We start from the raw sequence: 27821 nt of genomic DNA on the forward strand, positions 1-27821 counted from the left end.
AGGAACGCAAAAGGACCAGCAATGAATAGTATAGCTAGGCAGACAGGCAGGACAAAGCAGAGGGTTAACAATGAACGGATTTGATAACAAACAAGGGGGGGAAACAGAAAAGGGGAAAAAAAGATGACAGAAGAAAATATAAATAAGTAAAATGTGATGACACAGGAGAAAGAAACAGTGGTATTTTTGAGTAAACAGTATTATACGGTTATAGCATTGCTTTGTCAATGATTCATGCAAAAACTTCAGAGTGAAGATGTCAGAATCAATAAATACTAAATATCAGGCTACATGCAAATGATATGCTGCTGCCTACTCCTACTAATAATAATTAAAACATTATCTTTCGTGTTCACTAATACTGGAAAAAATGCCAGTTTTCTTTCAGGCCAGCACGCCAACTCAGTCTCATTGTATAAAAACAAAACAAACAAAAACATACCTTCTTCTGGTATAAAACACACGGCGCTACACCGTGGGTATTCCTTGAAGATAGTTTATTATTAGCGTTAGCATCCACAAAATAAACAGTCTTTGAACTATTCGTGTTTATGTAATTCCTCCCGTTTTCACAACGAGCCAGTGTACGTGTCACTGTCTCCACAAAGACAGTCTCGGACACCCCGAGTTACACAGAGATGGCTTTGTTCCATAGAGTTGTATAGAAGGGTTTGTTCACTACAGACTTTCTCTGTGACGTTCACTCTCACTCTCAATCTCTCTGTTTACTTTGGTTGGTGACGTTTCCACCCGGACGAGAGAGAGCGGGGGACACATAGTCCTCGCGCGTGCCCCTCTCTCTCGTCCGGGTTGAAATACACAATTCTGACTTCCAGCGCAGAAAACCCATAAATGCTCGTTAAGATTTAGATCATAAACAGACACATTGATTGTAAAAAGAAGAAAATAAAACCACTCCAAATTAATTAATATTGTACCATGAATTCCAATGTGTATTCTAATGACAATCTTTTTTGGAAAAACTAATTTTATGTCAGGACGTGTATTATGCATTTGTCCGTTGTTGCCACAAGGTGGCAGCAAGAGCAAGCCTATATTTTGCATGCGTATGTTGTTGTAAATGGAGCTGTTAAATGAGGAAAAGTAATGTAGGCCTAATCAGTGGTGATGTGATCACTGATAAGTGATGTATGTGTAGGCTATAGCTACAGAAAGGTGAATGACCCTCACTACAGAAAATTACATAAAAAATGTTTGTATTTATTTTAGTTGTTTTATTAACAGTATTGTATAAATTGATGTAACTTTGGCACAATGTAAATACACCAGCATTGGTTACACTAGAATATTCATGTTTAAATGTTCTAGACAAGATGTTCTCTGTAGGCCTATAGGTGACGACTCCCCAACATCATCATGATTCATGTTTAAACTGAGATATATTGTTCTTTTACTCCACATTTATTTGAAATTATTAGTTACTAGTTACTTTGATTATTATTACAAAACATACATTAACCACTTCAGCCCTATACATCGCGACAATATTGCGATGCAACGCAATGCGCATTGTGAGCTTGTATAGCAAATTTCAAAAGATATTTTTTCATACATTAAAGAACTTGTGAAATGGGACATAGCCTACTGCATAATGAGTACTTTGTACTTTAAGTACATTTTGACACCAATAGGCTACTTTTTTACTTTTACTCTAGCCTATATTTTGAATTCCGGACATTTACTTGTAACAGAGTATATATTTCGAACTTTATTGCTATAGGCCTATTGTTACTTTTTCTTAAGTAAACAATGAGTAGCCTACTTCTTCCATCCGGCCTAGGTTGATAGATGAGGGAGGGCCGGGGGAGAGAGGGAGAGGTAGAGAGAGAGAGAGAGATAGAGAGGTTACTAGATGTGACATGTGAGGCCTCTTATTTTGACACATTTGTGACGTGTTGTGAGCTTGTCTTCAAAATAGTCAGCATGAATAATATGGTTGAAGTGGTAATTCCACTGATTTTGTTGCTAAAAGCATGGGCTGGGGGACCCCTGAAACGCCTCAAGGACCCCTGGGGTTCCCCGGACCACACTTTGAGAACCACTGTATTCATGACATATAGGCCTACCTATGATCTATACGCAATATTCATGTTTAAATGTGGTAGGTCACCAAGCCTTTCAGCCATTATAAAATCACACCCGTGTGAAGTGAGGGGCGCTCTTTTGTCATAGTTACATCATCTCATTCTGGCCAATCACAATTTGTGTCCTCACTTTTCCGTCCTCACTTTTGTCTTTGTCAATGTTTGTACACAAACCCGGAAAGCTGGACATAGGAGGCGCTCAAAAAACACAAGGTGACCTCACACCTCTTATGGTTTATTGCTTTAATCTACAAGCACACAACACATCGATTCGCACCACGTTCTGAGTTTGTAGATGGGCTATTTTCACTACTTCATAACCCATTAAGACCTGAGACCACCTGGTTACTTACAACTCACTGCTGGTCAGTGTTTTAATATTTACCAATACCATGTGTGAATAAAGGCCTTTTGTGTATTGACTACTGTACTCAATCACTTCTCCATATTTCAACTATTTGCGTAAATTAATGCCCAACTTTTGATGAATACAAATAGACTAGTAGCCAGAATGTGAACCCGGACATGTTGAGTAGTATGAGTACACCAACGTTTTATGTTAGAAATGTTTATTATGGGTCCCCAGCATGTAGAAACTGCCGGTTGCTAACTTGCGAGCAATTTTCATAATTGGCATTATATGTGACCATACCATTAACAACCTGTAAAAGGCAAAAAAGGCAAAATGTCATCATGCTTTATGTAGCACTCCTTTGGCCATAGCCACTCCATCATCACATTTGTGATGTCATTTGTATCTACTATTACAGTATAATAATATGTACAAGCACATTCAACCAGTTTAGTTCACTCGTGTATGGATTCTAATGATGTAGCCTTGAGACTAACTCACTTGTATATTTATGCATTGCTGATATTACTACTACTATTGTCCTGCCCCACAACAAAACTACAAGGACCCCGTCGTTGGTCAGGTAAAAAAAGAAAAGCAGATTGTTTTCCTGAAGAGCTTTTATTGTGAAATCCTGCGGCATTCATACAGTAATCACCATAGACATACAGTATAAACGTAGACGCCTCTTCCGGCTCTGGGGAGCGTGTCAAAATTGAAGACACAATTTTCCTGAGATTCCTTGCAAGGCATGAGCGGAAGCTTCCGCGTGCGTGACATAAGTCCCGGAAAAGACGTGCTGTGATTGGCCAGTAGTCACTTGAGTGACAGCGAGAGACATTGAGAAGTCGCATGAGTGACGTCACTTTTTCAGCGACGCAGCGTGAATTTTTTTGCGCCAATGAACTGCAGCGGCCAGTGAGGCTTCTATTTCTTTAAATATCTATGGTAATCACATCCTAGCTGTTAACATGTCATCCAATCACAATGCTGCTTTAGTCTTTAGTCTTTTCAAATTAAAACAATTTGTAGCGCTGCCACAGAAAAGGATTTATTTTATTTATGGCATTTAAAAGTGTATGTCACATATATGTAATAATGGTCCTTAATACGCCATCCCTTAAGGGTAAGGCCCTAAGATGTTTTATTTTGTTATTGTTTAAGGGGTGTTTTGAAATATGTTATGATTTGAGGGGATTGTTTTGATTGGCGGGTCCGAGGCTGTCTGACGCACTACAAAATAGGCGTTGGTGGCCGCCCGCGGGAGGAACGAAACGAGAGAGGCAAACCATCCAGGAACTTTGATCAATTATTTATTAAATAATAAACTATGCTCGAACGCTATAGGTGGAAAATAGCTAAGGCCACACTGCAGCGCACTATACTGCAACACAGAAAAGACTGGGTGATTATGTTTATATTTTCTTTTATACCCCGCGAGGATCCACTGTTGTTGTTTTCCTTTGGAATCATTACGTTTGGATTACATCGTTTCTGGGGATCCCTTTTCCTTTTTGGATAACTTTTTTAAGTGACATTTCGGTTTTCCCTTGTTCTGGGACGTTTGGAGCCGTTTCGATTTACGGAGTGATAAGGAACAATAGGAGCGTGATGGCGTGCATGAGACGCGGACTTTAATTACTATTTTCTTACAGACCTAGCTAATAAACAATTTAGCGGGCGTATGTGCGTGAATCGCGGACATTCGGTTCAAACGGGTTTCATAACTTTCAGCTCATTCATTTGATTTTGTGGGCGTTTACACCTGTATTATTATTATTATTATTTAATTTGGTTGGATAAAGAGCCACATAACTTCATCACAACTTTGCTGTGTTCTCATGAGTTTGTTTGCTGTGTGTCTATTGTCTATTAAGCTATTCCTGTCATTCTACTTAAATCTGTTGTGTCAAAAGGAGATCAGTCACTATCCCGTAATATAAAAAAGAGTAACAGTTAATTTTAAACCGTTACAAAGTTGGCAATATATTAGAGCCCTTCTGGTGAACTTCACCATTCACTTCACCAATCCGCTACAAGAGGGTGCCATTGGACTGTTGATATTCTGTAAGGTTTAGTTAAAGATCGAGTGCCGTTTTGTATTTTTTCCAGTTTCCCATGTGTTTATGAGGTGACAGTACTTCATTAGACCCCTTGGTGTGGTTGTTATGTGCAATGATGTTTTTCCTTTATATTTAGGGTTTCTCCCTGGAGGCTGAAACCTTGGAAGAGATGGACAGTATTTGAAATACATGTATTTGAAATACGTATTTGAAATACTTTTTTGTATTTTGTAATTTGTATTTCGGTGGGATGGAAGAAATTAGATGTATTTTGTATCTAAATACTTTCAGATTGAGTATTTTCTGTATTTAACCCTTTCCGGACACAGGGCGAGATCGGACGAGATTATTTTTTGCTTTTATGCCGCCTAGGACGAGGTTGGACGAGATTAGTTTTTATATTTGCAGCCGCTATAAGACACTCTCCCCCACCCTGTGACAAAGTTTGGTAGCGCTGCGATAAAAGACAGGCCCTAAAGTATTCAATCACACCATGACAACACAGGCTGAGCCAAAAAAAGTTCCCATGAGCCACAAAAAGGCAACCTTCCTCCACTCCAGTCTGACCCAGAGTCGTCGGGACCCGGGTCACACTGACCCACAGCACATAGCAAGACAAAAGCAGATCAAAGACACCGTCAGTGAAAACAATAAACAATACCCCCCCCCCCCCCATCCATTCTCTTCCCCTCGGCAATGAAAAACAAACCAAGCCAAGCCAAGGAAGCATATAAAAGCATGATTAGAACTGTGCCTACCTGTTGGTTGGTGGTTGAAAGCAGAGAGAGAGAGAGAGAAGTTCCAGCGCATTAGTTACAGCGATCGATCAGGGCTAAAATGCCCCCCCCAAAAAAACCTGGCCGGACCCCCAAACGAGCCAGCGAGACGCTGATGCCAGGCTACGAGCGAGCCAGCGGGCAGCCTGTTGGTCGCCGCCATGGAGCCGTGGAAGTCCCCGCTGAAGTGCGCGCTGGACCCAGCCGAGGACGAGGCAGAAACGGGCAGCGTGGTGGCGGTGGTGGTGGTGGTGATGATGACGATCCACAACCAGGTACAAGTCAAAGCCGTGGCCGTGGACGTGCTCAAGTGCTCAGCCGAAATGCGCGAGGACGAGGACGTAGCAGGCAGCGTGGTGGTGGAGGTGGTGATGATGACGGAAGCCGTGGTACCGGCCGCGGTACCGGCCGTGGACGAGCTGGCAAGCGGCCGCCAGGTAATCCAGGCCCTGGGCCTGGCCAAACCACAATGGATGCCTTCCTGGTTGCAATTCCAAATCCAGAGACTGGATCAGAGATGGAAAGTTCAGATGAGGAGGAGGAACGCAACACGCAAGGACAAGAAAAAAAAAACGAGATATTTTGGAAAGCCCGTACAACTCTCCGGCGAGCACAATATCTGCAGTACTGTCCGAAGCAACACTGTCTGCATCGGAGGATGCAACACTGTCTGCATCCGCATCGGAGGATGCAACACTGTCCGCGCCGGAGTCACCGGATCAGCTGGGAGCGGGACATCCGGCGGGGGACGAAGATGATTGGCTTCCCATGAGACCGAAACGAAAATGTGTTCAAAGAATAATGAGTAGTAAGTGCAATTTTATTTATTGTGTGATATGAAATATGAATACGAATATGTATTTCAGTAATATTACAGTAATTAATTAATACTAAAAAGTAAATGGATTTATTTGTCCTTTTTGTGCTGTGATTTAGGCCCAGAGGCAGAGCCAGAAGAGCAGATTGATGGTGGTGGTGATGGTGATGGTGATGATGATGATGATGATGATGATGATGATGATGATGATGATGCTGATCCTGATTATGAGGAAGAGGTGGAGGAGGAAGAGGAGGAGGATGTTGACTCACATGATAGTAGAGGTAAGAAAATAATGCTTTTCTGCCCTGCCTCTGTATCTACGTCTCAGATGTGCTTATGTGCATACAGTGTGAGACAGTTGGTTTTTGCCTACTCTTCAAACTAGTACCCAGAGGTTTAGTACAGTATAGAAACAGTATTTGATATATTTCTGTCATTTTTTCAGACATTGAGATGATGGAGCCAGAGCAGCCCCAAGGTCCCCAAACACCCCCTGTTTCCAGAAAAAAAAAAGGCAAAGGTAAGATTTTTGAGTGGTGCCCAACCGCTCCATTACGTATCTGTGTCTGTATGTCTTTCTGTATGTATGTCTCCGTGTCCGGGGGCTCTTTTTTTTTCTTCTTCTCGTTTTCTTCTTCTCGTTTCTAATCTAATTTCTAAACATAAAAATAATATTATATTTCTATAAAACTTGCAGGTACGCAACTGGTGGAGGAGAAGCCATGGGAGCCCCGACAGTTCCCCTTCACTGGCAACCCTGGTCTTCAGGGGGATGCAGCTGCCATACAGTCAGACAAACCATGGAACTTCCTGGAGCTGATCCTCTCCGATGCTCTTATGGAGGTCATTGTAGAGCAGACAAATCTCTACGCCCAGAAGTCCATTGCTGCCATGACTGTAAAGCCATCAAGCAGGCTGAACGCATGGCAGCCAGTCACACTGCCTGAACTGAAACAATTTTTTGGACTGTTCTTCATCACGGGAATAATAGTCAAACCCACCCTGGACGATTACTGGACTCAGGACGAAGTGTATGAAACGCCATACTTCGGCAAGGTCATGACCCGCAACAGATTCCAGTGCATCCTCAGGTTCCTGCACTACTCTGAGAGAGAACCTCCAGATAATGACAAAATGTTCAAAATCCGTGGAGTCTTGGAGATGATGTTGAAGAGGTTCAAGGAGCTGTATCAACCTTCCAAGAACATGGCGATTGATGAAGGGACACTCGGGTTTCGTGGGAGATTAAGCTTCAAAATATTTAACCCCTTGAAACCCACTCGTTTTGGAGTGAAGTCATTCATATTGGCCTGTTCAGCTACAGGATACTGTTATAGTATGCAGCCATATTGTGGAACATATTCTTCCTTATTAGACACAGTCACTTACCTGCTTGGGGACCTGGCAAATAAGGGCTACCATCTGTATATGGATAATTATTATAACTCTGTTGAAATGTGTGAAATGTTGTTGTCCAAAGAAACACACGTCTGTGGCACCATCCGGGCATGCAGGGGTACACCAGAAACCATACAACAAGCCTCATTGAAAAACATGGAAAAGGGAGGCAAAATCTCTCTCCACACGGAGGACATCATGGTGTTAGCATGGAGGGACAATAAAATTGTCAGAATGGTGACAACATTCCACCCTGACACAATGCAGGACGTGCTAGGGTGGCGGAGGCGTGTTGGTCGGGTCATGCTAACGAAGCCAAAATGCGTGATTGAGTATAACGGCTCAATGAATGGGGTTGACCGGCTGGACCAAAATTTGTCCTATTACCCCTTTACCAGGAAGACGCACAAATGGACAAATAAATTCATGCTCTACATGTTCCAAATTTGCATGTATAATAGCTTTGTTCTGTACAGCCTGAAAAATCCAAAGGGAAGATACAGCACCATGAGGTCCTTTATGGATTCTGTCATCAAGGCGTGGACCACGAGCTACTTCGTCCCGATTGGCCCACAGATGCCAACGGGCCCACAGATGCCAAGGGGGCCACGGTCACGAAGGGCACCCTGCAGGAAGAGTGACCCTCAGACCAGGCTGTCTCCCTTCAGGGCCGAAAAGCACGTCCCCATACGCCTCAAGCCCAATGCCAAAAAGCAAGAGCCGACGAGGAAATGCAGAGTCTGCACGGCAAACAAGGTGCGGCATGAGACGCGGTACCAGTGCTGCATTTGCCATGTTCCACTCTGCAGGAACATTTGTTTCAAAAGGTACCACACAGAAGTCAACTACGGACAGCTGGACGACTGAACCCCACTAACCCTGCTATATGACTAGTGGTTGTCTGACTGGTGGTTGTCTGAAAAAGCAGATCTACTTACAATAAAAATATGTAATTACAGTGCAATAGCCACAATTACATGGTAATAGCCACAATAGCAGATCTACAAGCTCGTAGCGTGCCACTCGTTTGAAACATGCAAGTGAAAATAAAAAGATAAATGGAGTTACTGTTTGAGTCTCATTCATGGGGTGAAAATAAGATTTATTCAACAAAAACACACTTTTTTATACTTTTTTTAACTTTTTTTCTTCATCTGCTTGAAGACAAATACTGTACATATATCAGATAAGTCACTATAGAAAAAGAAAAAAAGATTCAAGTGAGTATTCTGCTTGAGAGAGTGTCTTTCACAAAAGTGCTGTTTTCTCAGACAAATTATTTCAGAGGGCTGATTTTGATGAAACCATGACCTATTCAACTGCCTATAACTAAAGAACGGAACATGCTACAAACATAATTCTTTTTTTGGGGGAAAGATGAGACTTATCACTTTCATATGAGTTATTTCATGACATTGGGACATATTCACATAATATTATATGGGCTTTGATACAGATTGGTCAAATGTCCACATTGCCTGGAGGAGAAGGGGAATATAATGAAATCAAACATGGCCTGGAAAGAGTTTTAAATACTTTTTTTGTTTTAATGAAATTTTATTCTCAAATGGACACATGTTAAACATTTACACTGCCTCAGGTTAAAACTGTAGGGGCAAAACCAGGCAAAACACACACACCCATACCATAGGCCCTGACCCATACACACAACACAACACAACACAATGTGTGATGTCACATCTATTCCGCCTTCTGATTGGCTTACACACTCAAATTGAACCACAAATGAGAGGCAGAGTAGGGCGGGCCTTCAGTTGTTCAGAGTTACCATTCCTTTGTGGGTCCTGTTTTATTTGCTTAAAATATAAAGTGTATCATTCTTAATAATCTTCAATGTATTAGACATTCTGACAGGTCATTAATTTAATATTTGGCAATCAATTATGAATTTACTTATCATTATACACATGTTCATGAAAATGTATTTTCATGTATTTTCAAAATACAAAATACGTATTTGTATCTCAAATACATTTCTCAGACCAGTATTTGTATTTTGTATCAAAATACATTTTCAATGTATTTTGCCCATCTCTGGATATAGTGACGTCACAATATCATCCCATCCCCCTTTATCATACAACAGCTGTGGGTGCGGCTTTGGTTCAGGTGGATCATCACCCATCACCACCCACCAAACCAGGCATACTTAATTAACTGGTGGGCGTGTCCACATATAAACTACATTTTAACAAATACTGTACACTTAAAAAAAAAAAAAAACTTCCTCATATTATAATAATACCTGATACTCATGTTTTAGGGTGGAAAAAATCATGGCACTCGCATAACAGCTGCTTTCAGCAATATGTCTAATAGTGTATAGTGAAAACAGCAGGGGCCTAGAACAAAGCCCTGCGGTGCACGATGCTGGGCCCAGACTCGTCGTACTCCTGCCTGCTGATCCACATCATCTGGAAGGTGGAGAGAGAGGTCATGATGGAACCTCCGATCCACACCGAGTTCTTACGCTCTGGAGGCGCAATGATCTGCAGGAGAGAAGACGATCAGTAATATTAGAGTTACACCTTAATCTTGATGGTGTAGGCTAGGGTTAGGTTCTGTGTTAGGATGGGAGAGCTTTAAAAAAACCGCTTCAGCATTTGGAGATTTGTAATTAATTGATTTGGCCACCTGATGGCGTGCTTGTAAGAATGCAAGCATACAATACATTCAGATATGTAAAAATGCAACCTCCAGCAAGGGCAGAATCCATTTGTTCCGGCCAACGAGCCGGCCGGTCCGCACCGTCGGCCGGTCGTTTTATAGGTCGGCCCCGGCCGGATTTTTTTTCTTCTTTTTTTTGTACCGGCCCATGGGCCGGCCGGTGCGATAGGTCGGCCAGTCCGTGTGTAGGTCGGCCGGTCCGTGGGTGGGTCGGCCGGTCATTTGATATGTCGGCCGGTCCGTGGATAGGTCGGCCGGTCCGTGGATAGGTCGGCCGGCCGGTCTTGGTAACCCTGTCATTTCTCTACCGTTTTGGACGGGGGTGGGCTCGTTGGAATCGTGTCGCCCCCCTGGGGGCGTCTTTGGGGGTCTCAAGGTTCGGGGACCCCCAGGGACCCCAGGGACCCCCCCATGGTAACTATAAATTCTCAACCGTTTTGGACAGGGGTTGATTGGAATCGTGTTGCCTCTCTGGGCGCATTATCGGGGTATAGGAGGTTCGGGGACCCCCACATGGTAACTCTTGACATTTTCATGATAGATATTTATTGATGGGGGGGAGACAGAGAACCATTTATATTGATCTGCATATTCTTCTTACTATAGCTCTCTCTCACACACACTTTTCACCCCCGTCCAAAACGGTAGAGGAATGACAGAGTTACCATTTGGGGGTTCCTGGGGGTCCCTGGGGGTCCCCGAACCTTGAGACCCCCAAAGACGCCCCAGGGGGGCGACACGATTCCAACGAGCCCACCCCCGTCCAAAACGGCAGAGAAATTACAGATACCATTTGGGGGTTCCTGGGGGTCCCTGGGGGTCCCCGAACCTTGAGACCCCCAAAAACGACCCCGGGAGGGCGACACGATTCCAACGAGCCCACCCCCGTCCAAAACGGCAGAGGAATGACAGATACCATTTGGGGGTTCCTGGGGGTCCCCGAACCTTGAGACCCCCAAAGACACCCCCAGGGGGGCGACACGATTCCAACGAGCCCACCCCCATCCAAAACGGTAGAGAAATGACAGAGTTACCATTTGGGGGTTCCTGGGGGTCCCCGAACCTTGAGACCCCCAAAGACGCCCCAGGGGGGCGACACGATTCCAACGAGCCCACCCCCATCCAAAACGGTAGAGAAATTACAGAGTTACCATTTGGGGGTCCCCCGAAAAAAAAAAAAGACCGGCCGGCCGACCCACCCACGGACCGGCCGACCTAAACAAGGACTGGCCGACCTATCGCACCGGTACAAAAAATAATAATAATAATCCGGCCGACCTATAAAACGACCGGCCGACGGTGCGGACCGGCTGAGCCGTCGGCCGGAACAAATGGAGCATACAATACATTCCAATATTTAAAAAACAAAATTAGGATGCCAGTGAATAGCAAGATGCATATTCACTGGGGACTATGCAAGGCAGAGGCGTCCACTAGGGTTTAATACCGGGATCCCGGGATTCAAGGTTCCCCGGGTATAGGGCATGCAATTTCCCGCCCGGAATTGGCTTCGGGGCCCGTCGTCCCGGAGGTTGTTGTTTCTTGTTATTAATGACACTAAAGGAGTTTTCACACAGTGCGCGTTCTTTCCCCTGATCTATGAGTGAAATGTCCAATCTGAACCCTCGCTTCATTTTCAAACATGTTTGATGATATTTATATGGAAACATGGATCACACTCAAGGGCTGCAACTGGAACGTACATTTTAGTGGCACGGGCGGTATTTAAATACCTGCAGGCGGGCACGGGCGGTCAATAAAATCAGCGGATCCTGCATCCTCCCGCAATTAACCAGATACAGAGCTTATATACACTTTAGCAAAATATGAATGTCTGAGGAGAACGTATAATTTCCTGTATGCGCTGGACAAGCACTGATCAGTCACTCTCTCCAGAACTGTGTTGGACATATTCAGGCACGCTTCCAAAGCTGCTGCACCTGTCAATCATTAGTAGCCTAATCAAACTGTGAGAAGTGTGTTTTACCGATGGAGCGAGGAGTTTCCTTTCCCCGAGATGGACATTGTCACTTCTAAAACCCTTTTTGCTTTTGCCTGCGTCACTCAGCAATAACGTGAAACGGAACACAAACGAAGATAGGCTACAATTTGTTTTATAATAACCACCAGCACAGACAGAGATGCTTGGAGATCGCTTGTTGAAGGCCTATGCCCCAGAAGGGGCAGTAGGCGGAAGTAACTAACCAGCATGCAGCCTCTCTCTCTCTCTCTCTCTCTCTCTCTCTCTCAATAATCTCTCAATAATGACCCGTTATAAAGCCATTTTAATATGTCTATAAGCAGTTTGTAGACTATTAACAAATCATTAACAACCTGTTTGTTTACATTTGTAAATGATTACTAAAACCATTATAACAAATCATTTATAAGGTATTAGTAAGTAGTAAAACTATTCATGAATAAGCCATGTATAATACATCTGTAAATGATTATTAAATAATTTGTAACTGCTATTTGTATATTTGGGAAATGTGTTTGTTCATGTTTAACATATACTTTGTAAAACATTCCTAAAATATCTATAAATCCTTAGTACATGTAATTATGTGCCCTAAAGTAAAGTGACGACAGTTCATCATTTAATATCTGTTAATGTGTTTGTTCACGTTTAACCCTACATTTTATGTTGAAGATGTTGTGTTGCATTGTGGGTAATCCTCAGTACAGAGGAACTCCATACTGAGGGTAAGATGGTCTCCTGTTTGCTCAGGCACAAACACATTAATTACAAACATCTAAGCTTCATATAAGTGGCCAGATATGCACTCATGTTTACATAGTGTTATTCAGTAACATTCGTTTTTGTATGACATGGTATCATGTGACATTGTTTATTTAATTGTTTGAAAAACGGTTAGCATGTTAGCTAGCTGTTAGCACAGCTGTTAGCTGTGCTGTGTAGCCTGTGTTACATGAGAATTCACTGACATGGAGTATGTTGTGTCATACTCCATGTCAGTGAATTATCATGCAACACAACATCTTCAACATAAAATGTAGGGTTAAACGTGAACAAACACATTAACAGACAGTTGTAAATGATGAACTGTCGTCACTTTACTTTAGGGCACATAATGACATGTACTAAGGATTTATAGATATTTTAGGAATGTTTTACAAAGCATAATTATGTTAAACATGAACAAACACATTAACAGACAGTTGTAAATGATGAACTGTCGTCACTTTACTTTAGGGCACATAATGTAGGCCTACTAAGGATTTATAGATATTTTAGGAATGTTTTACAAAGTATGTGTTAAACAAGAACAAACACATTTCCAAAATATACAAATAGCTTGTATATATTATATAACATCAGTTACAAATTATGTAATAATCATTTACAGATGTATATAAATGGCTTATTAATGAATAGTTTACTACTTACTAATACCTTATAAATGATTTGTAACCATAGTTATAACGGTTTTAGTAATCATTTACGAATGTTTTGTGTGTCATCACGGACCGGCCGACGTAAACACGGACCGGCCGACCTAATCACGGAACGGCCGACGTAAACACGGACCGGCCGACGTAAACACGGACCGGCCGACGTAAACACGGACCGGCCGACGTAATCATGGACCGGCCGACGTAAACACGGACCAGCCGACGTAATCACGGACCGGCTGACGTAAACACGGACCGGCCGACGTAAACACGGACCGGCCGACGTAAACACGGACCGGCCGACGTAAACACGGACCGGCCGACCTAAACACGGACCGGCCGACGTAATCACGGACCGGCCGACGTAATCACGGACCGGCCGACCTAAACACGGACCGGCCGACGTAATCACGGAACGGCCAACCTAAACACGGACCGGCCGACGCACCTACGGACCGGCCGACGGTGCTTACCGGCCGCCGCATTGGCCGGAAGAAATGGATTCTGCCCTCCCTCAGAAAAGGTCTGCAAATTCCCGGGAATTAAAATGAGCCAAATCCGGGAACATATTACAGAGCTGCCAACCTGCACACATTTTGTGTACCAACCACGCAATTCTAGGCGTATAGACACCTATAATTGCGTGGTTGGTACACAAAATGTGTGCAGGTTGGTAGCTCTGATTATTAATCCCTAGAGTCCACCCCCCCTGAGTCCAAGCTATAAGCTAGACCTTATAAGCTATAAGCTGGACGGTGTTAGGGTTAGTGTTAGCCTCTTAGGATGGATGGGTGGTCTAATGTACAGGTATCTTCATGGTTGAGGGTATTAGGGTTAGGGGTCTAATATGTACCTTAATGTTCATGGTGGGGGGTGCCAGGGACGACATCTCTTTCTGCATACGTTTGCCGATGCCCGTGAACATGGTGGTGGCTCCAGACATCACGAAGTTGCCGTACAGGTCCTTACGGATGTCGTCGTCACATTTCATGATGCTGTCATAGGTGGCCTCGTGGATGCCCGCTGACTCCATTCCTGTAGGGGGCAGCACACAGCGGAGTGAGTGAGTGAGTGAGTGAGTGAGTGAGTGAGTGAGTGAGTGAGTGACAAAAATGCCAAAAGCCGCTCGTGCTCGGCGTCTCTTCCGGGTTTTTAGACAGCTGGCGGATGGAAATTAAACTCCACCCATGCGGCAGAATGCCGCGGGGGCAAGCTTCTCCGGGAATCTGGCTGATGTGGCATCCTGCCACGTGGGTGGAGCTTAATTTCCATCCACCAGTTGGATGGATGGAAGAGACGCCCGCAACGAGCGTTCTTACACCCTGGCCCCTTTTCCACCGGTTGGTTCCCAATGAGAACCGGTTCAGTTCTTTTTGGTTTTTAGTCCATGAGCCAGAGCTCCAAAATTGAAACGTTAATTATGAATTGAGTGGGAAAAACCATACCTATATTAGATTATTATCACCATGAAATTTCCCCAATTAGATTATTATCACCATGACATTTCCCCAATTGAGTACTTACACGAAGACAATGATTTATTGTATTACAAATTTTACATTTTAAAATATGCAAATGAGGCATTATGTAGGAAAATATGCAAAATAGTCGAAAATATGATAAAGCTACTACTGTGGAAGGGTTATCATGTATTAATTTACTTGTATTGATCCTATAAACAATTTAATATAGGGTATAGTTTTCCCACCAATTTTGGAGCTCTGGCTCATGGACTAAAATCCTAAAAGAACTGAACCGGTTCCCATTGGGAACCAACCGGTGGACAAGGGGTCCCTGTGTGAGTGAGTGAGTTAGTTAGTTAGCTATAGGCCAGCCAATCTAAGCTAAAAAAGGCCCTGACCCAAAGTAAATGGTAACTGGTGCATTTATATAGCGCCTTTATCCAAGGCGCTTTACATAGATTGTGCATTACATTCAGCCATTCACACACACATTCATACACCGATTGTGGCGGAAGCCATGCAAGGCACCAACCAGCACATCGGGAGCAATTTGGGGTTCAGTGTCTTGCCCAAGGACACTTCGACATGTAGACAGGAGGAGCCGGGATTCGAACCGCCGGCCCATGGATCATTGGACGACCTGCTATACCTCTTGAGCCACAGTCGCCCAATAAATTGCAATAGTAATCGTTCAAGGTTTTTTATTATCCTAAAATTGAGTATTATATATACATTTTGGATCATGGTAAATGTAGTGGTTGAAAGTTGGAGTACCATTAAAAACTAGGGTTTTTTCATGATTCTGAATCCATTCGAAGAATTAGTTTTGCACGAAAAACACTCATTGGGCTAAATTAGACCATAGCCACTTTCCCAAATGTACCCAAATGTGCTGACATATTTGGGCACATTTGGGCAAGTGGCTATATATAGACATATGTTTCCTATATATACACTTAAATGCACATTATGAACCTGAAAATGCATATATATGCAGCATAGGCTATATTCTGCATATACTTGCCATATATTGGCATAATATGTTAAAATATTTAAAATAAAATCATAGCACCACCATTAGCCTTTTCATGCCACGCACCCCCAAGGCACTCACAGTTCGGGAACCACTGGTTCCAATTAAAATTGGATTAATTTTCCTACTCCAACTTTCAACCCTTGAATTTACCAGGATCCAAAATGGATATAATATAGTAGCCTATGTTATTTCACTTATTTGGATGACCCTAAGGATCAAGAGGCCTTGAACGATTACTATTGCAATTTATTTTGGGTCAAATCTTAGATTGAATGGCCTATTAGTGAGTCGTGTAACTTTCCCAACGTGAAGCTGTGTATGTGTTCAACAACACAGCCATGCAAAATAACACTGACAGCTATGAGGTGACGAAAGCTTGCCATCCCATACCACAGAGGCTCATGAAAATCGTAACAAGTAACTTTTTTGGAAAATGGCAAATGCAATATTATGGGGTGCATACTTAGTTTAGTCATTGTTGCCTCTCGCAATGTTCAAACGCTTCCGTCATACATTCTGGAGAACGGAAGCTCTGATCATGAGTAAAATATAAATGCTTCCATCATACATAGAAAAAGGCAGAGATCCGGGCACACTTAATAGTTAAAAAGGAGGAAAACTTTATTCAACCGACATGTTTCGACCTATACGGTCTTCATCAGGGCTCAGTGTTATCCCGATTGATCCCAGGAGCACCTTTTTAATATTTTTACTTTGTGTATACCTGCACACCTCCTGGTTGCTTCCTTGCCTCTGCAAGCTCTGATCATGAGTAAAATATAAATGCTTCTGCCAATGCTTCTGCAACGGAAGCTCTGATCATGAGTCAAATATAAAGCAGAAGTGAAGCCTCCCCACTTCCGTCTTTACAGTCGCGCACATTTTTTCCTAATATAAATGGAAATCATCTAAACATTATATAGCTTGCTGCTTAGCAGAAAAGGAAATAAAAAACAAGAAATGATCACATAGTGATATTTGTCAGGTGAAAGAAGCGCGGTCTGTGTGTGTGTGTGTGTGTGTGTGTGTGTGTGTGTGTCCCATTAGTATGATTATTATTTTAGTAACGTGTATTTGTCACAATCTTGCGGCGCTCCGCTGTTTCAGACGCGTTGTGACAAAATGCACATTATATTATTATTATCTGCTTTTTCCAATGTGTGTGATTGTATACGTGTGATATGAATACATGCGAAACCCTGTGATATGTGCACTTCCAATTGATGTGGGAGGTAATGGGCCTGATTAGCATGACAGTGATTGCTGCCACACGCCACTTGACAAATAGGGGGTGTGGTGCAGGAAGTGGGGAGACCTGTGTACTAGTGTGAACGGGTGTGAGGAGGAGATCTCAGAGGCGCCAGGGTCGGTGGTTAGTGGGAAAGTTACATCGACTAACTACTGGTAAACCTGCAGCCTAAACTACAAACTGTCGGGCTCAGCCAAACGCGGAGTAAGCGGCCGTGTTGGAATGCTGGGGAGACGGTGTCGTCTGCGCTGGATCCAGGAATTAACTGCCGGTCAACGAGGAGCATCGCGGGTGATATAAATCCGTGTTCTGTTGGATTTCTAAAGGATTAACGTGCGCTTCATGTGGATCTGTGGAACTATACTGTGGGAGCATACTGAGAGGACGGTCGCGGGACCGTTGTTGATTCAGAGCGCCTGCCTCGCGTGACAAACTTGTTTTGTTTGTTGTTTACAACTGACGTTGGGACTTTGTTGGGTTGAAAGGGGATTGGGGAATTGAGTGTTGGTTTGTTTGTATGTTTATTATTTTGGTATAGGGTCAGAAGCAAGTGTATTGTCTTACCTGATTGATTCATTTGGTTATTAAATATGTGAGTTTCATTGAGCTAAAAACCTGCCGATCCTGTCTTTTTCCTTTAGCTAATAGTCTCCCTTTCTAAACAAAAGGGCGATTGTTACAGCGTTTGATTAAAAGACTGTGCATTTTCTGTCCCATTGGCTAGAAGCAGCCAATCACGACTAGGTCGACTAGGTGGCGATCTTGCCGTCTACATTTCATGAGTAGTCAAGGTTTCCCCTGACAAAAATACAATGTAAAGATATTTGAATATGTATTTCCGTGAACGGAAATGGCAGCTTCCTTACTCGGATTTCGGGAGGTGTACAGTTCCAGACTCTAAGTGGCATTCGGAGATTGTGAAATAGTTGTCTGGCTACGCAAGACTAGGGGTCAGGGGTCAGCTCAGGGGTCACCTATGAAGGAGGGCTGGAACAGGACCTCAGGACATCTGAACCTCTCGTTGCCGACGGTGATGACCTGTCCGTCAGGAAGCTCATAGTTCTTCTCCAGAGATGCGGAGGTGGCGGCCGTCTGCATCTCTTGCTCGAAGTCCAACGCCACGTAGCACAGATTCTCTTTGATGACCCTAACGATCTCCATCTCCGCTGTACGCACATGCACGCACACGCGGGCACACACACACACACACACACACACACATGCACACACACTGTGACTGATTTCAGTCATTTGGATTCCAGAAGCCAGCATGTCTTCTATGGAATCATGTTGCGCAACGGATATTGCAGATCTACAAGCCCTCAATGCCCTTATCGGCTATTTTTGGTTTGTTATTTTCAGATTAGAGCATTTATCATTTGAAGTGGACAAGTGGTCAAGATGTTCAGAAGCATCTTCCATAATATTTTACTAGTCTGCGATATTTCATAAAAGCAAATAGGAAAGCCTCAGTCTGTGATTTCTTCCCCTGGTTGGCAGTACAGTATGTACAGTATAAACAGCAGGACCAATGCTACTAACATAATTACATCTTGTGTTAACTGTTTAGTAAACGGCACATACTGTGTGGTCAGATCACAAATCAGTGATCACACATTAGGACTTGTTCACACAAACATTTCCAGTCCTGAGTTTTGATTTTGCTTTCATCCATGGTTACTACAGTAACTTGGCAACTGGGAACCCATCGGCAAAAAAATAAATAGCAAACACGTTCTGAATGCCCCTGCCGACAGATTCAGTAGCGCAGCTTGCAATCTGTTCTAGAGAGATGACATCACTGTACTTGTGATGACATCAACATCGTGGGATAAAAATAAATGAATTAGAGGGCAGTTGTTTTCAACATTGTTCACATCAAGGTCTATTATTTATTCAGCGTTCATGAGCCACGGAACCACCATCTGATGGCATTTTGCCTCTCAGACCCAAAACGAAAGAATATTTTGTAGGGCCGGGACTAATTGCGATTAATTTAGATTAATTAACTACAGAAAAATTAATCGCGATTAACTACAGACAAATTTATCGCACCTTTTTTTTCAACGCGGAACGTTTCTCACTGGGCGCTTTTCTATAGTACTGAAAACTGGAAATAATAAAAAGTCACCCCATTTTGTGTTGCCTAGAACTGGAGGTCTGACAAAAAACAGTAACAATATGAAGTAAGTACAGCTTTGTGATGTCACTGAGATGTACTTGTTACTGTTACTATTTTTTTTTCAGACCTCCAGTTCTAGGCAACACATAATGAGGTGACTTTTTATTATTATTTCCACAACAGGTATATTAATGACAGTAAAATGTTGAAAATGAGTGGTATCCTGTAGTCACTATTCATTGATTCACTGGGATACCAAAAAACATAAAAAAAAAGGTTTCTCGCTGTTCTCGGGTTGAATATTGATATGCGATTAAAATGCGATTAATATAGATTAATTAATCGCAAAGCCTCTGATTAATTTTTTTAATCGAGTCCCAGCTCTAATATTTTGTCGTCACTGGATAAGATTTTGTCCACAATTCCATACTGTATTATTGCTGGTACCATAAGGAGAGATAACAGGCAAACCTGTCTGTAGCCTACAATTCTTGTAAATTAAATAATGCAGATTTCTAACCAAACATTTAACTCTTTAGAGCATAAAATGAAAAAGACAGACAGACAGACAGATGTCCGTCCATTTGGTTTAATTTTACACTCTCAAGAGTTAAAGAACTATTTGGTTACCGAAATACCAACTCTCCATCATTTAGCTGGGGACCACCTGGAGCCGCCTCAAGGACCAGTGGTGGCTGGTTGAGAACCGCTGGGCACAACAGGGGCGTTGGCCATTTAGTGGTTCAACAGATCGAAAGCCCGTTCATTTTCCCCTGTAGCCTAAAGATTTCCGAAAATATGCATATGCATTAGTTTAAGCCCTGGAACCAAGTGAACCATGGCTAGAACACATTCGATGCTGTACGTGTACAAAGACATGTTAAAAACGGCAAATAAATGTATTATTAGTGAGTGTGTGTGTGCGTGTGTACCTGTGGTGGTGAAGCTGTATCCTCTCTCACTCAGGATCCTCATGAGGTAGTCGGTGAGGTCTCTTCCAGCCAGGTCCAGCCGTTTGATGGCATGAGGCAGAGCTGAGCCATCATAGATAGGAACACAATGGGTCACTCCTTCGCCACTGTCTAGGACTATACCTGGGTGGAGAAAGTATAGAGCACCGAAGTCTGACGTCACTTTCAGTAGAGGGCGTCAGTCCCCAGGTTCATGTATTTGTTTAGTTGCATTGAAATCCCCATTGAGGCGATTTTAGATCGCCTCATATGACAACTGTGTTTGAAAAATAAACATGTCACCCCGGCCGCTTCACTCATATGGATATGAAGAATCAACTGACTGAGAGAAAACGCTATAATGTTACTGCTGCTGAATGAGTTAGATTTTCGCTAGAAGCAGACTGTATCATATATAAGTGACTGACTGTTCCAAACGATACAGAGACACCTCCCTGACAATAACGCCGAGTCAGCTTCTTTATTTTTGGACCACAACGCTTATAGTAGACGATATTAAGATCACCCCATGTTATTCTCCATAGAGAAATTACTTCCGCGAACCAGGGGAATCGTCGGGATGAGCGAGTTACGTCAGGACTCTATAGAAGACATTATTTTACATACACGTGCGCGCAAGCACGCACGCACACACAAACACACACACACACACACACACACACACACACACACACGTATAATAATCAATTTTTAATATGTTATTTGGATGAAAAAACCTTGCACGATTACTATTGCAATTTCTTTTTGGGTCAAATCTTACTCTTAGATTGACTGGCCTATAGCCTCGATGACCTTACAGGTGTATGCATATATAGGCTCAACTTATGTAACTTAGATAGCATTGTATTTAGACATAGCACTCTATAGTAGTGTATACCCATAGTTTCATTATATAGATATTACACTGTTAGGTTCTTAGCTTATGTATGATTCATGATTACTATTTTATGTATTTTATGTATTACCATGTTTTTTGTTCTTGCTTACTGTAAATCGCTCTGGATTAAGAGTGGCAGACAGACAGACAAGACAAGACAAGACAAGACAAGACAAGACAAGACAAGACAAGACAAGACAAGACAAGACAAGACAAGACAAGACAGACAGGCAGACACTCACCAGTTCTGCGTCCAGAAGCGTACAGTGACAGGGCAGCCTGGTTGGCGAGGTGCATCGCAGGAGTGTTGAATGTCTCAAACATGATCTGAGTAGAGAGAGATTGAAATAAAAAGGTGTGTGTGTGTGTGTGTGTGTGTGTGTGTGTGTGTGTGTGTGTGTGTGTGTGTGTGTGTGTGTGTGTGTGTGCGTGCGTGCGTGCGTGCATGTGCGTGCACCTGTGTCATCTTCTCTCTGTTGGCCTTGGGGTTCATCGGGGGTTCCGTCAGCAGGACAGGATGTTCTTCGGGGGCCACTCGCAGCTCGTTGTAGAATGCATGATACCAAATCTGACAGATTGATTGATTGAACATTTTATTTAAATTATTTCAGAGTATGTAGAATGCGGGTACATTTCAAACGAATGTACAGGACAATACAGGACGAAACCATGAAAAGACTTGTTTCAGGGTCCTCCATTTTCAATTCATCCGAAAACGGGAAATCATCATTATAAAGTAAAAATGTACAGTGTTGGGTGGGAAAGATGGGGGGGGGGGGGGGGGGTGGGCGGCAATTCGACGGCAGTTTCGAATTGCAGCTGTCTGTAAGGTGTGGTTTGAAAGGAGTCTAGGGATTCACATTTCTTTACGGCTGTTCGTATAGGGCGTTCCACATTTTAGTGGCATAGGAGCAAAATTTATTTAATCCCTTGTTTGAGCCAAATCTGGGTTGAACGGAGTTTGTTGAACTCCCTCTGGTGTTTGAGTGTTGACTTTGTTGATATTTAGGAAGTATTTTGACATGTACATATATGTATCTTGGTGGTGTAGTGGAGGGCCGTGCAGAGAGCACTGGGGGGGGGGCAGGGGCTCAAACTCCACAAAAGGGCACATGCGTGGGCGCGCGTAGCGCGCGCTGATTTTCGGGGGTGGTCTTTTTGTGGAGTCCTTCTGTTCTGCCCTTTAATGGCCATGGCCGATCAGAACAGTCTAAGTGAGAAGACATCTAGTGTGAGATCAAAAAGCACAAGCTCATCAAGAAGATCAGTCAGTTGTGCAGCAGCTCGGGCACGTGCTAAAGCCGAAGCAGAACAGGCTCGTGTTTATTTTTGCCACAAAGGAGCTGGAAATTAATAAAGAGAAGGTCCGACTGCAAGCAGAGGCTGCAACGCTGGGTTTTATTATTTATTATTTAGTTTTATTTCCACATGTGCTATGATAGATTGAGATTTTGTGTAGATTAAGATGTGTTCACCTGCTTGATGGTTGATGGTTGTTACAGTCTTTTTCTTTCTTTTTTATAGTTTTACTCCATTTATTGGTGATAAGAAGTGTGTCATTAAATACTGGAGCTTGGACGCTACATCCTGAATCCCATCTCACTTTTAAAGGAGTTTGGCTGACTGTCTAACTATATGTACACTAATGTACATGTAGCGAGGACAGTAAAGTAAAAAGACAATGCTGTCGACTGCACAACAAGAGATGGTGTAATGAGGGTTTTCAGAGCACACACATAATTAACAGCACATACACCTGTGTACTTCTCCTAATCAGGGCCACATAAGCCCTTTTTGGCCCCCACATAAGCCCTTATTGACCCCCCACACAAGCCCTTATTTGCCACTCACAAGCCCTTATTTGCCCCCCAAATAAGCCCTTGTTTCCCCCCCACACAAGCCCTTATTGGCCCCCACATATAGCTCGTAAATAAAAATAAAAATAATTTATAGAGAAAGGGCACTTTCTGCAAAAGGGCAGGTGCTCTGGGTATTTAGAAAAGTGCTATATACATTTGAGCTATTATTATTGAGCTATTAAGACGGTGGTGTTTCCGTACCACACGGTGACTGAGAAGACGAGGACACTCTCCAATTGAGTGAAAGATTATCTATTTATGTAGTTATAGAGGTCATGTATAATATTTTAAGGCATATTTGTATTATTAGCCAGGGATCCTTTTAACTTCCCATTTCAGTGAGCGGCAAATAGTGGTGCCAAGGAATTTAAAGCTGTCAACCCTGTCAACGGGCTGGTCGCCAATAACCAGGGACGGGGGAACAATCTCACTTTTCCGAAAGTTAAAGATAATTTATTTGGTCTTATCCAAGTTTAGTGTAAGATTGTTCGAGGTGCACCATTGTGTGTGTGTGTGTGTGTGTGTGTGTGTGTGTGTGTGTGTGTGTGTGTGTGTGTGTGTGCGTGTGTGTGTGTGTGTGTGTGTGTGTGTGTGTGTGTGTGTTCGTGCATGCGTGCGTGTGTGCGTGCGTGTGTGTGTGTGTGCACCCTCTCCATGTCGTCCCAGTTGGTGATGATGCCGTGCTCTATGGGGTATTTCAGTCTCAAAATGTCACTCCTCGACAGAGCCTCAGTCCCCACGTAGAAGTCTTTCTGCCCCATGCCCACCATCACCCCCTACAGACAGACAGACAGACAGACAGACAGACAGACAGACAGACAGACAGACAGACAGACAGACAGACAGACAGACAGACAGACAGACAGACAGGTTTAGACATAGGTTTACTGAGGTTAAGTTTAGGAATAAAGTTAGGTTTAGACATAGTTTCACTGAGGTTACGTTTAGGAATACCAGGTGGCGACAAGATATTTCACCCGCAAGGCGAGTATCGGGGTGAGTGTAATGAAAACTGCACTTCCTGCTTTTGTGTGGCTGTAAAGTCCATAGACATAAAGGCTATAGATGACTTGGCCAATGGAGATCAATGTCACCACATGGCGGCCATCTTGCTACAGTCAGCTCCTATAACATTGTGTCTATGGTGCATGTACTTTTTGAATAATCATAACTTGCTACATGTTCAAACGGTTTGGTTTGCTATAAACATCAGAGATGTAGTTATGGTACTGCATACTTTCATATAAAAATAACATTAAGCAGATAAACATCCTGAATCATAGGGTAGATAACATAAACCAAACCGTTACATCGGTCAATATTTAAGCAAGTTAGGAGTATTTTAGCTTGAGCAGATCACCAGCTACCTTAGGCGCAATTCATACTCCTATTTTAGAGCCGAATAAGAGTCGGTTCGGCTCTGTAGAGCCTACAATCAACAATGTGACGTTATTTGAGGTTCGGGGGGGAGGGTACCGTCCTAAAGTCGGCTCTTCGGTGCTAGGTGCATAGAACGCACCAGAAAAGCTGACTGTAGCAAGATGGCCGCCGGTGAACTGCACTTTAGACTCCGACTCCTAGCCTTTCTTTATAGAACCTCCAAGAAAATGTGAGTGCAAGTTAATGCAAGTATTTATTTTTTCAAAAGGGACGCATAATCACGCAAACTTCCCACATATTTCACAACTTCCCACATAGCGTATATTACCAAATAACAGCCCATGCTGAAATAGCATGGGCACTAACGGCCCAGGTTCTGACTCCATTTTGCGTAATAACCGCCTCCTTCAAATAACCGCCTCATTTATATTATTATATGCGTGTTCACCGTGTTGAGTTTGCAGATCTCCGCACTCCACTCAGCTCACAACAGCGCAACGGCCTGCAGTCCTCCACATCCATAAAACAAATCTAGGCTATAGTTTCACAAGTGCCTATGCAGCCCATGCACAACCAATTGTTTTAATGCAAAGTGGTATATATTCTGTGAAATGTTTATTGTCATCCGTGTATCTACAAGTGTTGCATGACAGCACTTTGTGAGCTTGTAGATCATCCATTTTCGGTTCGCGGCGTGCGCCAGCCAGGTCCTCACAAGTATAGTACTATAAAACACCACCACCATGAAGTCCTCATAGTGCAACAAAAAGGTTGATATTTAAATCGTACTAAACTCGGGCAATTTTCAACCGATTGTTCTAATTCCAAATGGCCTATAATCCGTGAAGTGTACATTTTCATTGGGTGTATAATTCATGTTTTTTATATGCTTTTATTAAATTATATGGAGTGAGATGCTATCGGCATATAGTTCACGTGCACCGCATGGCTCTGCTTAACATTACATTTTCGATCGCCTGTAACCTAACCTGTGGGGTTTAGCCCCTTGACTACACACAGTACTGCAGTAGGCTATGTGTATAGTGTAGGACAATAAATTATGGTTTTATTCAATTGCAATCTACCAGTACGTAGGCCTACAGTTCATAATTAAATCATTTATTTGTCCGCTGCTTCCCCTTGCTCAATCAGAACATGCAGTGGTTACACTTGTGTGTTAACGCTCCCTCTTACAATTAAATCAAAATGCATTGCCTGCAATGTTTATTGTTTACCATATAAAAAAAGATGACTGCATGGAACTGTTTGTAACCAAATGATGGCCAGGTGCAGACCGGTGCAAAAAGCCGTGGCCGGTGTGCAAAGAAATAGCAGATGTATTTTTACCCCATTTCCAGGCCTATGCATTAATGGGGATATTGTATGCTATCAATCCCCCCAAGCAAGACAACATGGAAAAAAGAACAGATGTAAAAAAGTAACTAACACTATGTTGTTACTTAGGTTGTTATTTATGAAATGAAATATCCAAACATTTTAATTCCAACTTAGCTTTTCTAGGCCTGTATTAAAAAGAATTAACTGAATTTTCATGGCGGTAGGAACCCTGTACAGTATTATTATATGTTGTTTTGTACAGTATACTTGTAAACGCTTTACTGTATACACTGTACTGTAGCTTTGTTTTTTTATTATTATTACGGTAATACCAGTTCCAGACAATATTTGCACTACATGTTACTGTATGTTACTGTATACTGAAACCAAATAATGGCCTTGTGCAGGCCGGTGCAAAAATAAATAACAGCCTATGGCAAATAACGGCCTAGGTCCTTATAAACTTAATATTGCATATTAACAGCCCGGGCTACTATTTGGTAATATAAGGTATTTCACCACATAAAATCACATTAAATCACATTAAAAATCACATTAAATCCTGCAAATCCTTGCAAATTCACATATTTCAAAACTTTTTACTTCTTTCAATTTCACTGCATAAAATCCCATAAAAACCTGCATATTTAATCACAAAATCAAGGATTTTAACTCGCAAAATCACGGATTTTAACTCGCAAAATCAAGGATTTTAGTCTGCATAATCAAAGATTTTTGCCCACGTTTTTCTGGAGGGTCTATTTTTATCTATATCTAATATGACCAATGGCGAGGTCTCATACAGTATATCTATCTATCTATGGTCGAATCGACCAATGGCATCTCACCTGGTGCCTGGGACGTCCCACGATGCACGGGAAGACGGCACGAGGGGCGTCGTCTCCGGCAAAGCCCGCCTTGCACATGCCACTCCCATTATCAATCACCAACGCAGCGACTTCATCATCACACATGACTGACACTGTGCACGCACGCACGCACACACACACACACACAGACACTTTATTTCATTATTTATCACACACCAAAGCAAACCTCTTCATCACACATGACGCACGCACGCACACACAACTTTACAGGTGTGTGAAAGAGAGATTTTCTACTGCATTGATGTCTCTATCATGTATAGACTTGTAAGTGTTTCTGACAGGAATACTATAACTCTGACTCATGAAACCTAACATGAGCTGAATGAATAATACTTATAGCAGTGATCACTTTTAAGAGATACATGGTTTCCAGTGGAAAGCAGTAGGATACGTCACGTATTTGTACACGTGACCGGAAATAAATCAGTGACACGGAGTTCTCAGGGCTTCTGGAAAATTGACGCGCAATGCAAAGTCTATAAGGGACAATGACCGCGCCCGTGTGCCCCAGTTCCCCGCTGTTGTTGTCGGGACTGTGGAATATTTTTGCACACTATACTACAAAGGATTGGAATATATTCAGGCGGATTTTCGGGAAACCGACCTACATTAGTGCCCAGGGGATTCTTCAAAGGTTAGTAAAATATTCAGCAGTGAAGCTTATTTAATGATTTTCATTTTTTACTGGTATAATCATGTACAATTACTATGACTATTACTGCTAATATACTATAGTACATTATATTGCCTGTCTCTGCAAATAAGTTATGAGGGAAAATCTCTCATTTAACCTATTAAAGCCAGGAAAGCATCTGTGTCATTTTACATGATTTTGCATCACAATCATTTGACCACTTTAACCACATTTTATACTTGGCTATTACAAAAAATGCAGATACACAAGCTCATGGAGCCCTGGAACTAAATATTTTCAGATCGGGGTCATACCATATTTTCAGAAAATTGTGTAAATCGTGTAGAGTCCTTCTTTCTTTCATTTTTTCTCCCACATTTTTT

General features: G+C 42.6%; 1 protein-coding gene across 1 annotated transcript; it reads right to left on the reverse strand.

The window, feature by feature from the left end:
- Positions 1-9877: 9877 nt before the first annotated feature.
- Positions 9878-26890, reverse strand: LOC310875926 (actin, non-muscle 6.2-like; the record flags this gene model as incomplete). Its single annotated transcript, XM_083789360.1, has 8 exons — positions 26763-26890; positions 23844-23972; positions 21795-21905; positions 21580-21664; positions 20422-20583; positions 18342-18533; positions 14473-14654; positions 9878-10024 (listed from the first exon to the last, which is right to left on the reverse strand). Exons 1-8 carry the CDS (start codon positions 26886-26888, stop codon positions 9878-9880), a joined length of 1134 nt encoding a protein of 377 aa, XP_083645486.1. The 5' UTR covers positions 26889-26890.
- Positions 26891-27821: the final 931 nt, after the last annotated feature.

The sequence above is a fragment of the Protomyctophum parallelum genome (genome assembly GCF_964188405.1).
Source record: "Protomyctophum parallelum genome assembly, chromosome: 18".
NCBI lineage: Eukaryota > Metazoa > Chordata > Actinopteri > Myctophiformes > Myctophidae > Protomyctophum > Protomyctophum parallelum.